The sequence below is a fragment of the Ostrinia furnacalis genome, unplaced genomic scaffold, assembly GCF_004193835.3.
Source record: "Ostrinia furnacalis isolate ACB-3 unplaced genomic scaffold, ASM419383v2 OfSCF5820, whole genome shotgun sequence".
Lineage (NCBI taxonomy): Eukaryota > Metazoa > Arthropoda > Insecta > Lepidoptera > Crambidae > Ostrinia > Ostrinia furnacalis.
The window spans coordinates 362,417-374,989 of NW_021136059.1; the positions used below are offsets into that span (position 1 = coordinate 362,417).

The 12,573-nt window shown below is 40.1% G+C and overlaps 1 protein-coding gene across 1 annotated transcript; it reads left to right on the forward strand.

The window, feature by feature from the left end:
* Window positions 1-612: 612 nt before the first annotated feature.
* On the forward strand, window positions 613-12,068 carry LOC114361579 (phospholipid scramblase 3). The gene is made up of 5 exons (XM_028316657.1): window positions 613-1,044; window positions 4,281-4,474; window positions 10,037-10,228; window positions 10,947-11,102; window positions 11,825-12,068. The coding sequence occupies exons 1-5, from the start codon at window positions 999-1,001 to the stop codon at window positions 11,846-11,848; spliced, it is 612 nt and encodes a 203-aa protein (XP_028172458.1). The 5' UTR covers window positions 613-998; the 3' UTR covers window positions 11,849-12,068.
* The last annotated feature ends 505 nt before the right edge of the window (window positions 12,069-12,573 follow it).

Genomic DNA, 12,573 nt, shown 5'->3' on the forward strand with positions numbered 1-12,573 from the left:
CTCGTCGCAGTTCCTCACGGGACATGGCAACTTTAAACATAAACTTCACGAATTCAAACTAGTTCCGTCTCCTTTTTGCGAGTGTTCCACTGATGATGTCAGTCATGAGCAGTCTGCCCATCATATCTTGTGGGAGTGTGATCTTTGGAAACATGAACGTGATATAATGCTTAATTCAATACAACATACATCTGTTTCCGCAATTTATTACACCGATCTTGTCGCGACAAGGAAAAATTTCCGTGCTTTTAAGCGATTTTGTGAAAAATATTATTGGCAGGTAGTTGCTAATTGCTCATAAGATAGGCCCCCTTAATTTAATTTATTGTCCGTGGTGCATAATCTTTTTTTAAAGGTTTTAAACCTTTGTTTGTCACCTGTCATCCGCTTTGCAATGGAGGGAAGTCGAACCTTAATTTCGAACTCCTCCTATGTTCTTCTGATTAATTTCGTTGCGGGTCCAATGACAATTTAACTTTCCCCCGGGACAAACTTGGCCTTCATTGGTTGGGTTTTTGTGGCGGTCAAGCTGTAGATCCTGGCTACACAGGAGTTGCAGTGGTGGGAACGAGAGGTGGGAATAGTCCCGTAGTCGAGTGCCGAATAATGATGTTTGCACGTGACGCGGCCCCGTCGCGGCGTCGTCGAAGGTTCAGTTGGCGTCCGTGACTGACTCAGTGACGGTGCAGCCGGCGTCGTGCGAGCGCCTCTGTCTCGAAAATACATTTTGTTTACCCAACATTCGCATTTACAACTTTGTAACAACATATCATAAAAACGATTAACTATTTATACGATTCAACAACTTGCAGATGACGTTATGCTTTGGTTTACAAGGTTTTAACGAGTTTCGGTTATCTGTGTTTGTAATTTGATTGTTGATTAATAAAAGTGAATCTATAGAGTGCGCAGTATTAAAGAGTGGTGGGAACGAATGAAGAATTAAATATTTAAGTTTAAATTGTCATTTTAAGAGCGGTTACAAGTTAATTGGAAAAATGAGTGAGGCAAAGGCCATGATTGGAAGCTGCACATGCCCACCCGGTATGTATTCGTATCAAATATATTATTTATCTTAATTATTATTTAAAGGTGGACCGATGATCTGGTGAAGGTTGCGGGAAGAGCTTGGATGCGGGGAGCGCAAGGCCGGTCGTCATGGAAATTCTTGGGAGAGGCCTTTGTCCAGCAGTGGACATCATTAGGCTGAAACGAACGAATGAACGAATAATTAAAGATGATTAATTGTTACTTAATATTGCGGATGGACATTTTTAGGTTTAATTCCGTCATAATAATAATAATATACCATCAATAAGGATAGGAGCTGTAGGTACAATTTAAAGCAAATAAGGAAGGAAACAGCTCTACCTAAATACATTATTAATGTACTTTTAGCACTAAATTAACTAAAGAACAATACCTAAAGAACCGTTTGAGGTATATTTATGAAATTTGAAGCTGATGTTTATCTTGCAAGTCTCAACATATGAGCCAAATTTGAAGTGTTAATGCACAGTAGTTTTTGAGTGATGAGGAGTCCAATTGGGTCGTATAAATATACGCACGGTGCAGTCCCCTCCCTGGAACTAGGCTTAACATGCTCCCGCATGTCTAAAATGTTTGGTTAATTTTGGTTTAGTCGATTTTCTCCTGATGGGAACTTGTAAGACAAAAATAAAATTTCCAATATTACAGACCTTCTAGAGCAGATGCCGTGAAAACTATAAAAGATGTAGAAAAACTTGACTGTCTCACCTGTAGCAAATTGAATAAGCTTTTTTTGGTTCAAAGTAGTCGTGTAACTAGGACGCATAGTTTCCGAGGATTAAGCGAAAAACCGAAAAGTGGTACCTTTAAACCCCCCTCACCCCGCCGGCTCAAGGGCTAAGGGCGGGGACTTTTGCTATGTTCACCTCCTAACTAGTCTAAATAAAGTCCCGAAGTCAGAAATTGTGTTCCACGGATTTCCATCTATAATGCTTTATTGACTGGACTATACTTAATTAGTCAGTTTTATTTAATTGGTAGGTACATTAATTAGGGAAATGGTGATATGGTGAAGCAGAGCTGTGATAAAATATCAAAATAAAATATGTTATTAATTACGTGATGAATTGGAATTCTTTATTAATGACCTTCTTGTCAACTCAGCGTTGCTTCAGAACCGACGCTACGGCGTGATGATGAATCGCCTTGAGCATAGCCCTAACTCAGGTTTGATTTGAGATCAATTGAAATCTAACAACTGTTTAAGAAAGCCCATTTTCAGGGCACTTATTTCCGAAATTAAAGCTTGCCCTATCGCCATTTTGGAAAATATCGATTGGTGCTGAAAAGAAGCAGTGGAATCACTTTTATCATTGTCTGCCTTTGTTTATTACGGAATATTAACAGATAATTAGTTAGGTAATACGTGCGAGGATTGTTGAGATTTATTTTTCAACTCGTGTCGAGTGTTAGTAGCACAGGCGTGGGTTACAAATCGCCTCTGACTGAACTCTACCATTGGAAAAACAAACAGCTTCGAGTGGAAATGCTAAATAACAGATTTAGGTCTTAATAGTGGCTTGGATGTTATTAGAACTGAGATTCCAGTTAGATTTATTTGACGAAAACGTTTTGTTTAGTCTACATCTGAATTTTATTGTTAACTAGCGCCCGCCCGCGACTTCGTACGCGTGGATCCCATTTTACCCCCTTCATCTTAACCGCGTAAGATTACGCGGTTAAGATTTTTTCATACAAATGTTTTTTCCCGCTAACTCCCGTTCCCGTGGGAATTTTGCAATATACTGTTGTAACTAAGCTTTAAGTTTACTAACTTAAGCGTCTAACTTAAGTTAGTAAACTTCAAGCGTCTAACTTAAGCGGTTTAGATTTTTCATACAAAAGGATTTTCCCGCTAATTCTCGTTCCCGTGGGAATTCCACAGACAGACAGACAGACAGACAAAAATTTTACTGATTGTATTTTTGGCATGAGTATCGATGACTTATCACCCCCTGATAGTTATTTTGAAAAAATATTTCATGTACAGAATTGACCTCTCTACAGATTTATTATAAGTATAGATAATTTTATACGAGTATCAGTCATGTTAAAAATAAAGTTACAATGCAGTGTCTCTTTTCCATATTATCCTCCCATCATCTCTACGCTAAGCTTCAGTACGGGAATCCGATTGTTTATTCAAACACATTTTCTCTTCACTTTGGTGGAAGTCAGGCCTAAGACAGCTTTCACATTAGGGCGTCAGAAGCGCGACAGCAACGTTTTTATAATACTAGGTAGTATGAAATTATTAGCAGCGTGTCTGTCATGCATGCGTTTGTCCACTGTGCGTCGACGACACACACGAAACAATCACAGAGCTCTATTCAACCTTGTGCGTTCGATTTATTGCTTCACAGCAGGCATCGTTTGTGATTATACGGGTGTAAGACGGCTTTAACATTAGGGGGTCATAAGCGCGACAGCAGATAAATTTGATAATTGTGACTTCACTGATGTTGCGGGTGTACATGGGCGACGGCAATTGCTTACCATCAGGTGATCCGTCTGCTCGTTTGCCTCCTATCAAAAAAAAAAAAAAAAAAAAAAAATTAGTCAAGTCGCGTATGTGAAAGGGCTCTTACGTCCGTATTCACAAACATTACTATGAGGTTTCACAGTGCGCATGGACGCACAAGGTCACACACGAACTAATTACAGAGCTCTATTAAACGCTGTGCGTTCGATTTGCTGCTTTCGTTTGTGATCATACAGGTGTAAGACAGCTTTAACATTAGGGGGTCAGAAGCGCGACAGCAACGCGGCAGCGGCGTGTAATGAAGGCAGGCATTCGCTGTCATCTAGATAAATTAGTCAAGTCGCCTAAATGTGAAAGGGCTCTTACGTCCGTATTCACAAACATTACCATGAGGTCTCACAGTGCGCGTGGACGCACAAGGTCACACACGAACTAATTACAGAGCTCTATTAAACGTTGCGCGTTCGATTTGCTGCTTCACTTAAGCAGGCATCGTTTACTTGTGATCATAGTGGTAGGGTTAATATTGGGACGTGTAAAAGTGGTGTAAGACAGCTTTAACATTAGGGGGTCAGAAGCGCGACAACAACGCTGCAGCAGCGTGTTTAAATATGAAGGCAGGCATCCGCTGTCATCTACTTTTCAATTATCAATTTATCGATTGTCGCGCTGCTAAAGTCGCCTAAATAAAAGCGCTCTAAGTCTCATCTATGATCTGAGGTCTCATGCATCAGCCGTCAAATTCCAGGAGCTGCCAAGCTGCTGCCGTTATCCCGGGTGCTGGTGCGGCAGAAGATGACGGTGTTCAAGGGCAACAAGTACGTGGTCACCGACCCTGACGGGGAGGTGCTGTTCTACGCCAAGGAGACCGGCGGCGTCATGCTCATGAGCGCCAAGAGCAGGCCCTTCCACATCAACATCCATGACGCGCAGGATAACGAGGTTAATTACTTTTCTTTTATTTCTGTTAGATATTGGGACGTGTAAGAGGTTTTTAAAAGCCTATTTGGAAAAAAAAAACACCCTGCAGACCACAGACACCCTGCAGACCACAGACTATTAGTCGGCCGATAGTTTTTGATCGGGCTTTTAATTAGTATGAACATGTATGGAAATGCGCAAATTACACTGATTTTGTAACAGCCGATTCCTCATACAAATTGGAAGTCGACCAAACTAACGGCTGACTAAAAGTCTGTAGACTGCGGGATGTTTTAGTTTTAACCGAATGGTGAAGGTCTGGCCGACTCGAGATCCGAGGTACGTTCGAATCTTGCCGGTCTGGACTATTGTGGTGAACCCAATCGTAACACAGCATCCTTTAACTTAGTCCGAGGGGTATTCCTCTATTTCTGTTAGCTTTAGCCGAACAAGATGTACCGGAAAACGCAGCGTGGGACGTCCACCTACAAGGTGGACCGACGACATCGTAAAGGTAGCAGGGAAGCGCTGGATGCAGGCCGCTACCAATCGATCAACGTGGAAAGCATTAGGGGAGGCCTATGTTCAGCAGTGGACGTCCTATGGCTGAAATGATGATGATGATGAACAAGATGTAGGACTGGTTGACTCGAGATCCGAGGAACGAGTGTTCGAACCCCGCTGCTGCTGTTGTGTTGAATCCACTCGTAACACAAGTATTTAGCTCAGTAGGATAGGTTTAACAGGACTAGGTACTTATCAGTAATTTATGCAATACATTACAACTATTCTTTTAAGAAAAACACGAGTATTTCAAGAAATTTTGGCTTATTGAATTTGAAGAAAGTAGCACTAAGTTTTTCATTCTTTAGGAGCCTTATTGTTTTAGGAACTCATCTTCTATCACGATCAATTTATTGCAATGTACTAATTTATCGCTGGCCCATAAAGACAGCTGAGGAGACCAGTTTTTACCGCAGCAATGGATGCCAAATTGAGAGCAAAGCGAAATGTGGGTATAGCGAAATTGATACTACAAATCAATTGATGTAGTAGCACAGAATACATAATAGTAGCAACAGAAATTGCACTCCTTTGTGTAGGATCAGATGCCGACATTTTAACGGTAATAATAATAATGCAAAATATCCAACGCACATGGTGCATTCGAAATCGCACCTTACTACTACGCTCACAAGAGCGCATTTTTTTGTGTTTAGAATTGATCTACGTCACCGCTCAAGCGTCAGGGTTGTATGAGCAAAGTAAAATAAATAAAAACTTAATTTTAAGAAGCATTTATTGTATTTACGATTAGAAAACTTTAATCTAGTGGAGTTTGTATAATCGTACCATCTCTAAAGTACCTATTAATAAACTTCAGTGTTGCGATAATTCGAAATTAAACAAACAGTTTTAAAAGGTGTAGTGTCGGAAAATAGACACGGTGAAGTAAAGTTAATGTTTTTATTAGCTAAAATAATTTTTTTGCTATAGTTTTTTGTCATAAGTATTTCAAAATAATTTATTATTTAAAAAGTGTAGTTTTTTTTTTATTTAAATCACTACAGTTAATTATTATTCCTAAATATTACAATTTTTCATTAAAGAAGAATAACAGTGCTGTTGGAACAATAAACCTTGATTGCGACTATGATCGACCGAGCGTGTATAGATACGCGTGTGCAAACAGGCGCGTGGCGGCCCGGACTGATTTGCAACTTGAAGTTGTCGCGCGCTGTAGGTAATTATCTCGGCCGGCATAGGCGAGTGACGGAGGCCTGGTAGTAGGTACCACTTTTTACGAGCTGCCTGATCGCAATTCTCTTTTATTGATTTAAATGGCAATTCAAGCCGATGATGTCACTCTTTTACTCAATTAACAACTAACTTTTTAATGAGTTCTAACGCCTAGATATCTGCCTACAGTAGATCATACTACGAGTAATTGACTTTTTAAGAAAGAATGATGTAATATTTTGAAAAAGTTGTACTTTGGAATGTAGGTATTGTTAATTGGTGTCAAAATACACAATTGAGAGCTGTTTTGGTACTAACATTTCCAAGTAAAATGTAGTTTTTCAGTTTCAATCTGCCGATGGATTTGATCAACCTTCGATACGTGTTTACCACGAATCTCCTCTGCACACTGTCCGGTAACACTCAGAGGAACAATCAATCTTTCTTTCTGTTAGCAGAAATAGCCCGCTCTTAGCACCGCTCTCTAAGACCACCCACATAATGGGAGTTATTTCGATTCCTATTTAATCAACGCCTTTTCTATTTTATGACCTGCTCGCAATTCTTATGTAAGTATGTAACCTGTATCCAGTTAATTTTATTGCGGCGCTTCTTCTTGGCATTTGCCAAATGTTGGTCTCGAAGCGCTGATAGGGCAAAAAGATTATGAGACGTCATGTGTCTCCTTAGTTATCTAAAAATGAATCGCAAAATATGTTGGTAAGAGCATAACTCAACAACGCCTGGACCAATTATATTTTTTTAAATGTTTGTTGCAGTTGAAGCATGGTTTTTTAACCCTTAAGGAAGTAAAACCGGCTCCACGCGTACGAAGTCGCAGGCGGCCGCTAGTAGTCTATACAAATAAAGAAATTAAGACTGATTATTACGAGTAGGTGCGGTGTGATTGCCACCATTTACGATAAAAGTAAAGTACCTACTTATGTGAATGATGGGTGGTCTACGTCATACGCTTGAGTTGTAATTGATTGTGTCGGTTTGATAACACTGGAATCTTAATCACGACTCGTATTGCAGGAAGAGTTCTGTTTACAATCTCTCGATAACAAAGTAAAGTAGTGCCTAGATTACATGGTAGATACGTACCTTAGATTTTGTAGTTAACGAATTGACTATTTTAGTTCGTCAAACAAACATTTACTGATTGCTTTTTCCTTAACGTTAGATAAACATTATTAACTGGTAGCCATTAGAGTCGATTGTGTTATACGATAAATAAACTTTTATTCACAACCTTAATTGACTGTGTTCAAGCAAATATTCACAGAATACTTTCCAATAACTAGCCATTGATTGTATTGATGCAGCGGCTCTCAATCTGAAGTGCGTGGCTCCTTGGGGTTAAAAAATATAATAATAATATAATAATAATATAAGCCTTTATTCAGACATACAGAGTTTAAAATTGATTGAGTTTAATATTATTCTAATTGACACTTGTCTGTGTGCCTTTTGGCAAAGGCCTCCTCCAACTGTTTCCACTCTCCTCTATCTCCTGCAACTGTTGCCCATCCACCTCCAGCTGTGGCCTTTATTTCATCTACCCATCTTCTTGGTGGCCTTCCCCGTTTTCGCTTAAAATGCCTTGTGAACCAGTTCATTGTAGATTTAGACCATTTCTCTTTTCCTCTAATTGTGTGTCCTGTCCATCTCCATTTCAACTTTCTGATAGTTACTGTTACATCTTTTGTTCTTGTACAATTCTTTATGGTGGTGGTTCTTACTCTATCAGAAAGTCTTTTCCCCATCATGCTTCGTTCCATTGCGTTTTGGCATGTTTCAAGTTTATGGATATGAGTTTTATTCAGCGCCCAGGTTTGGCAGCCATATGTAAGGACAGGCAGTACACAAGTATCGAAAAGTTTTCGTTTGACAGTCATGCTCATTACAGGGTTTTTCATCACTTCTTTTAAACTCCAGTATTGTTTCCATGCATTACCTATTCGCCTGTTGATTTCCTTAGATGTAAGATCCATTGGCGAGATTGTTTGACCGAGATAGATGTATTCGTCTACATAATCAATTATGTTGTTGTTCACGTTGATAGGTTCCTGGTTCCCGTTTGTCATGGCCTTAGTTTTTTCTGTATTCATGATTAGTCCAACTTTACGACTCTCTGTATCCAAATCATTTAGCATAGTCTGTAACCCTGCCCCTGATTGCGAGATGATAATCAAATCATCTGCAAATCTCAAGTGCGACAGGTATTCACCATTGATATTCAGTCCACATTTCTCCCAATCTAATTTTTGGAACACCTCTTCCAGAACAGCAGTGAACAGTTTAGGTGATACTGGGTCGCCCTGACGTACACCTCTTTCTATTCTTATTTCCTTACCTTGCTTTTCTAGCTTGATTTTGGCTTTGATGTTTTCATAAATGTGTTTAAGAATTCTGATGTATTTACATTCTACACCTTGGTTTTTAAGTGCTTGCCAAATCGCTTCGTGTTCCAATGAATCAAAGGCTTTGCTGTAATCTTCAAAGCAGCAGTAGAATGTTAAGTTAAATTCTCTGCCCTTTTCAAATAATTGCTTTACTACATAGATGTGGTCCAGTGTCGAGTATCCACTCCTGAATCAACACGCATGATTTACCTATACTAATTTTTGATATGCCTACCCAAGCAAGTTTTAACCATAAAGTTAATATTCCTTCGGAANCCCTATATAAAAAATAATCTTTTGATAAAAATATCAAACTGTACGGTAACTCAGATTAGGTTAGTAATTTTTGTAGTAGTGATTAATAATTGTGTACATAAAACCACTTAACTTTTTATGAGCTGTCAAAACTTGGTACGTTTTAAATTTCCCTTAAAATAACAAATTGAAATCCAACTCAATCTTCAAGGCTAAATGGCGTTTTGAAATTAATGGTTAAATTGATGTCAATTACACAATTAAGCTTGTGTTAGGAGTCCAGCCGACATACACCAACTCCCTTATTAATAAAAGTTTACACCATAGTTGAACCCTGTTTTAATGTGACGTTTTGTAAAGAAATGTCACTTTGAAACAGTCTTCAACTAAGGAGCAAAACTCAAAAGTTTAGGAGCCGCTGTCCTAAAGGGTCAGGGTGAAGGGCTAATAGTCCAGTCGCGTGTGGCTGAGCTTTATTTCACTGTAGATGAGTATCGGGCAAATTAATTCATTATTTTTGATAACGTCTAGCTCTGGTTGTAATGTAATAGGGCGCCGTTTTATTATAATAAGGTGCTTCTGGTCACGCTATTGTTCTTTTTTGGGAAGTTACGAAGATATTTTAGAAGTAAGTAGAGCCATAAGAGGTAGTAAGCTTATATCCTTGACTACACAGTAAACCTTAACTTATGTAAGGTAGAGTCGAGTCGAAAAAAAAACTGGCAATATTATTCAATTACATACCCAGAAATAATAGTACTATGGTCGTATTATTATTAGGACTAGTTGACGCAAAAATCAGCCTATTTTTTTTTTCTGGAAAATCATGCCCATTATTTAATTACGTCAGATGCCAGTGTTCCTATTAATGTTCTGTCGTCTTCCGAATACTACATTTTATTTCGATTTTAGTATTTTAATTCCTCAGCTTGATCCTTCTCTTGAACGCAGTTTCACGTAGTGAGATCTTTTGGACTTTCAGTTTTCAGTGATTCGTTTACTTCTTCTTCTTTTCGTGTCGACAACAAACCTACACAGTGTCAGCCCAAAACTCCGCCACAAGAGTGGCGTTGTCAGTAGCACTCATCAAATCCTCCTGAGTGCAGTTGCTTGGGCACTCAGGGCATGACATCAGGTGCCTCGTTCTTCGTTTACTAAGACACCATCAAACCAATTCCAGGTGATGACGCTCCGGCGGCCGTACACGTTCGGGCCAGACAAGATGAAGGTCTGCATCGGCGGGCAGCTGGTGAGCGTGGTGCGCCAGGAGTTCACCTTCACGAAGCCCGTGCTGCAGATCAACGACGCCAACGACCAGCCCGTGCTGCGTGTCAAGGGGCCCGTCGTCACCGGCTTTGAGCCCGACTACGTGGTGAGAGGGATCTCCTGATGAGAGTCTCATTATCATTATCATTTAGCCACCAGACGTCCACTGCTGAACATAGGTATCCCCCAATGATTTCCAGATTGGCCGGTTGGTGACAGCCTTTAGCTTTGACGTCGTCTGTCCACCTTGTGTATACTTGGTACGTAGCTGGCTTCCCATCCAGATTCTTGCTGCGAAGAGGGCTATAGTGACCGAGTTTCTTGCGTTTGTTTTTTCTCAGCACTGGTCCACAACTACACATGGTGCTCTTGGTATACTTTTACGTATTGATGATCGATACGCTCTTATTGCTACCTCAAATATAGCTATGAGTGCACGTTACGTCCTGAAAAGTCTTCAATTTTGCTGTTTTTCGTTGCAGCAGTTATTATTTATTTGTTTTATTTAGGACAATAAACAATTGTACAATTCAGATAATGCATTAAAAAAATATACATTTAGTTATTTTGTACAGCCCGCGCCGTTATTCCCATCTATCTCTTTGTACTAATTACTACTAGCTTATTTATGGAAATGAATTATCATTATTAGTTTCGTTTATGTAATTGGTGCGGCTACGAATACCCGCAAAAAAAAAATAATGAAAAAGCCGTCACTGAAAAGTGACTGTTTTGTGCTGCAACCGCAGTTTCGTTTTGTTACGTAACTCTGGTGTCGACTAAATCACCTCCTCCTTTTTATTCCTGTTGCTGTTTGTTGGCAGATACAAACCGCCGACAAGCGGCCCATAGGCGTGATCAAGCGCGTGTGGCGCGGCTGGCGCACGGCGCTGACGGACGCCGACAGCTTCCATCTGGAGTTTCCCGTGGACCTGGACGTGCGCTTCAAGGCCGCCATCATTGGCACCTGCTTCCTCATCGTAAGTCTATATCTACCTTAAGTGCTACCTAAGTGCGCACCTTGCTGGAATGCGACTCTCCTCCTCCGCACACCTTCCTGCATTCGCCCCGCCCGTACCAGAGCATCGACGTGACGTCACGTAAGCCTGGTGCGCAGTAACCGGGTTGTAAGTCAAAAATCTGCCTCTTTACTCTAGTGGTAAGATCACACGCTTCAAACCCAGAGGTCCCCGATTCGAATCCTGTGGGGAGAGATTTTCTGTTCGGTTTGGTTGGTGGTAGAGCTTGTTCTAAGTCCGCCTGGCTAGCTACCACCATATTATCTAAGTCTGTCGCCTTCAATAATGTTAGACAGCATTGTTGTGTTTCGGCAGTTGAAGGTAAGATACGTAAGGTGAAGCTCGCCTCCACCATCGGCCTGATCATCACGATTCATCAGGTGAGATGCAGGCCAAGAGCTTCATCGTTGTGGATAATATAAAATAAATCCGTTTGGCGCTCATCAGTACCTGCTCGTCGTAAGTCCATTCTACTGATAAGTTTGACCGTCTAAAAACCTATAATACGCATGCATAATTCCATATTATTAACGCAAATATAATTCTGTTCCTGTCTGAGCCTGTACGTAACACCTTTCCATGTCTTTTGAGCTTTGAGTCGCATAAAGATTTTATCAACCTGTGATTGGCTAATATCCAATAAAATACAAGTAAATTTTTTTACAATAATTTATTTTTTTCAGGATTACCTGTACTTCGAGAACTGAATCAGTAACGAAGAGAGAACTTTACTACATATTCGAATATTATCTTTAAAATATTCAAATTGTCTACTTATTGCATAACATTACAAATAGTGGATAAGTGGTTAAAGATTAATATTACCTACCTAGAATTAATCGTGGAATGTTTTTTAAGTTTTTATGTTACTTAAGGTTAAGTATTTGTATCCAGTAAGGCGATTATCACACTGCGCCGCGGTCCGCGTGATTTCATATAAGTTGTTGTCAGTGTGAAGTGCCGCGCGTGTTTTCTATACAAACTGAGGTACTTGCATACAATGATTAAATCTTTCGTCCCGCGTACCGCGGCGCAGTGTGATAATCGCCTAAAATGATGCATCTCGTGTGACGTTCAACATTTTAGTAAATACCTATCATAAAAAAATCCAGACAGAGACTCAGAAAGGTCTTATTTTTATGTACTAATGTTCAATGTTGTACTAATAATGTTCAATGAGACTTATGGTTCTTTAAAGTGAAAATTAAAGATCTCATACAGTCCTCTCAACTTAAGCTGAGAATTTCATTTGTGTGAGTGCACACCGATAGTGTAGAGTGGCAATCGGCTTGAAGCGCGGCGCGCGTCCCGCGCATAGTTTAAACCGGTTTATTTATAGCAAGCGGCCTGAAGCGCGGCGCGTCCGCCACTCACCGCTTCCTTGCCGCTCACATACTTCACTTCNGATATTCGACATTAGGCTGATAGGTCT

What these genes read in the sequence shown, in the direction of transcription:
- LOC114361579 (XM_028316657.1), top strand. Translation starts at nt 999, where the DNA reads ATGAGTGAGGCAAAGGCCATGATTGGAAGCTGCACATGCCCACCCG. An exon ending in GCTTTGAGCCCGACTACGTG is followed by an intron (nt 10,229 to 10,946) that starts GTGAGAGGGATC and finishes GTTTGTTGGCAG; the next exon opens with ATACAAACCGCCGACAAGCG. An exon ending in TTGGCACCTGCTTCCTCATC is followed by an intron (nt 11,103 to 11,824) that starts GTAAGTCTATAT and finishes TATTTTTTTCAG; the next exon opens with GATTACCTGTACTTCGAGAA.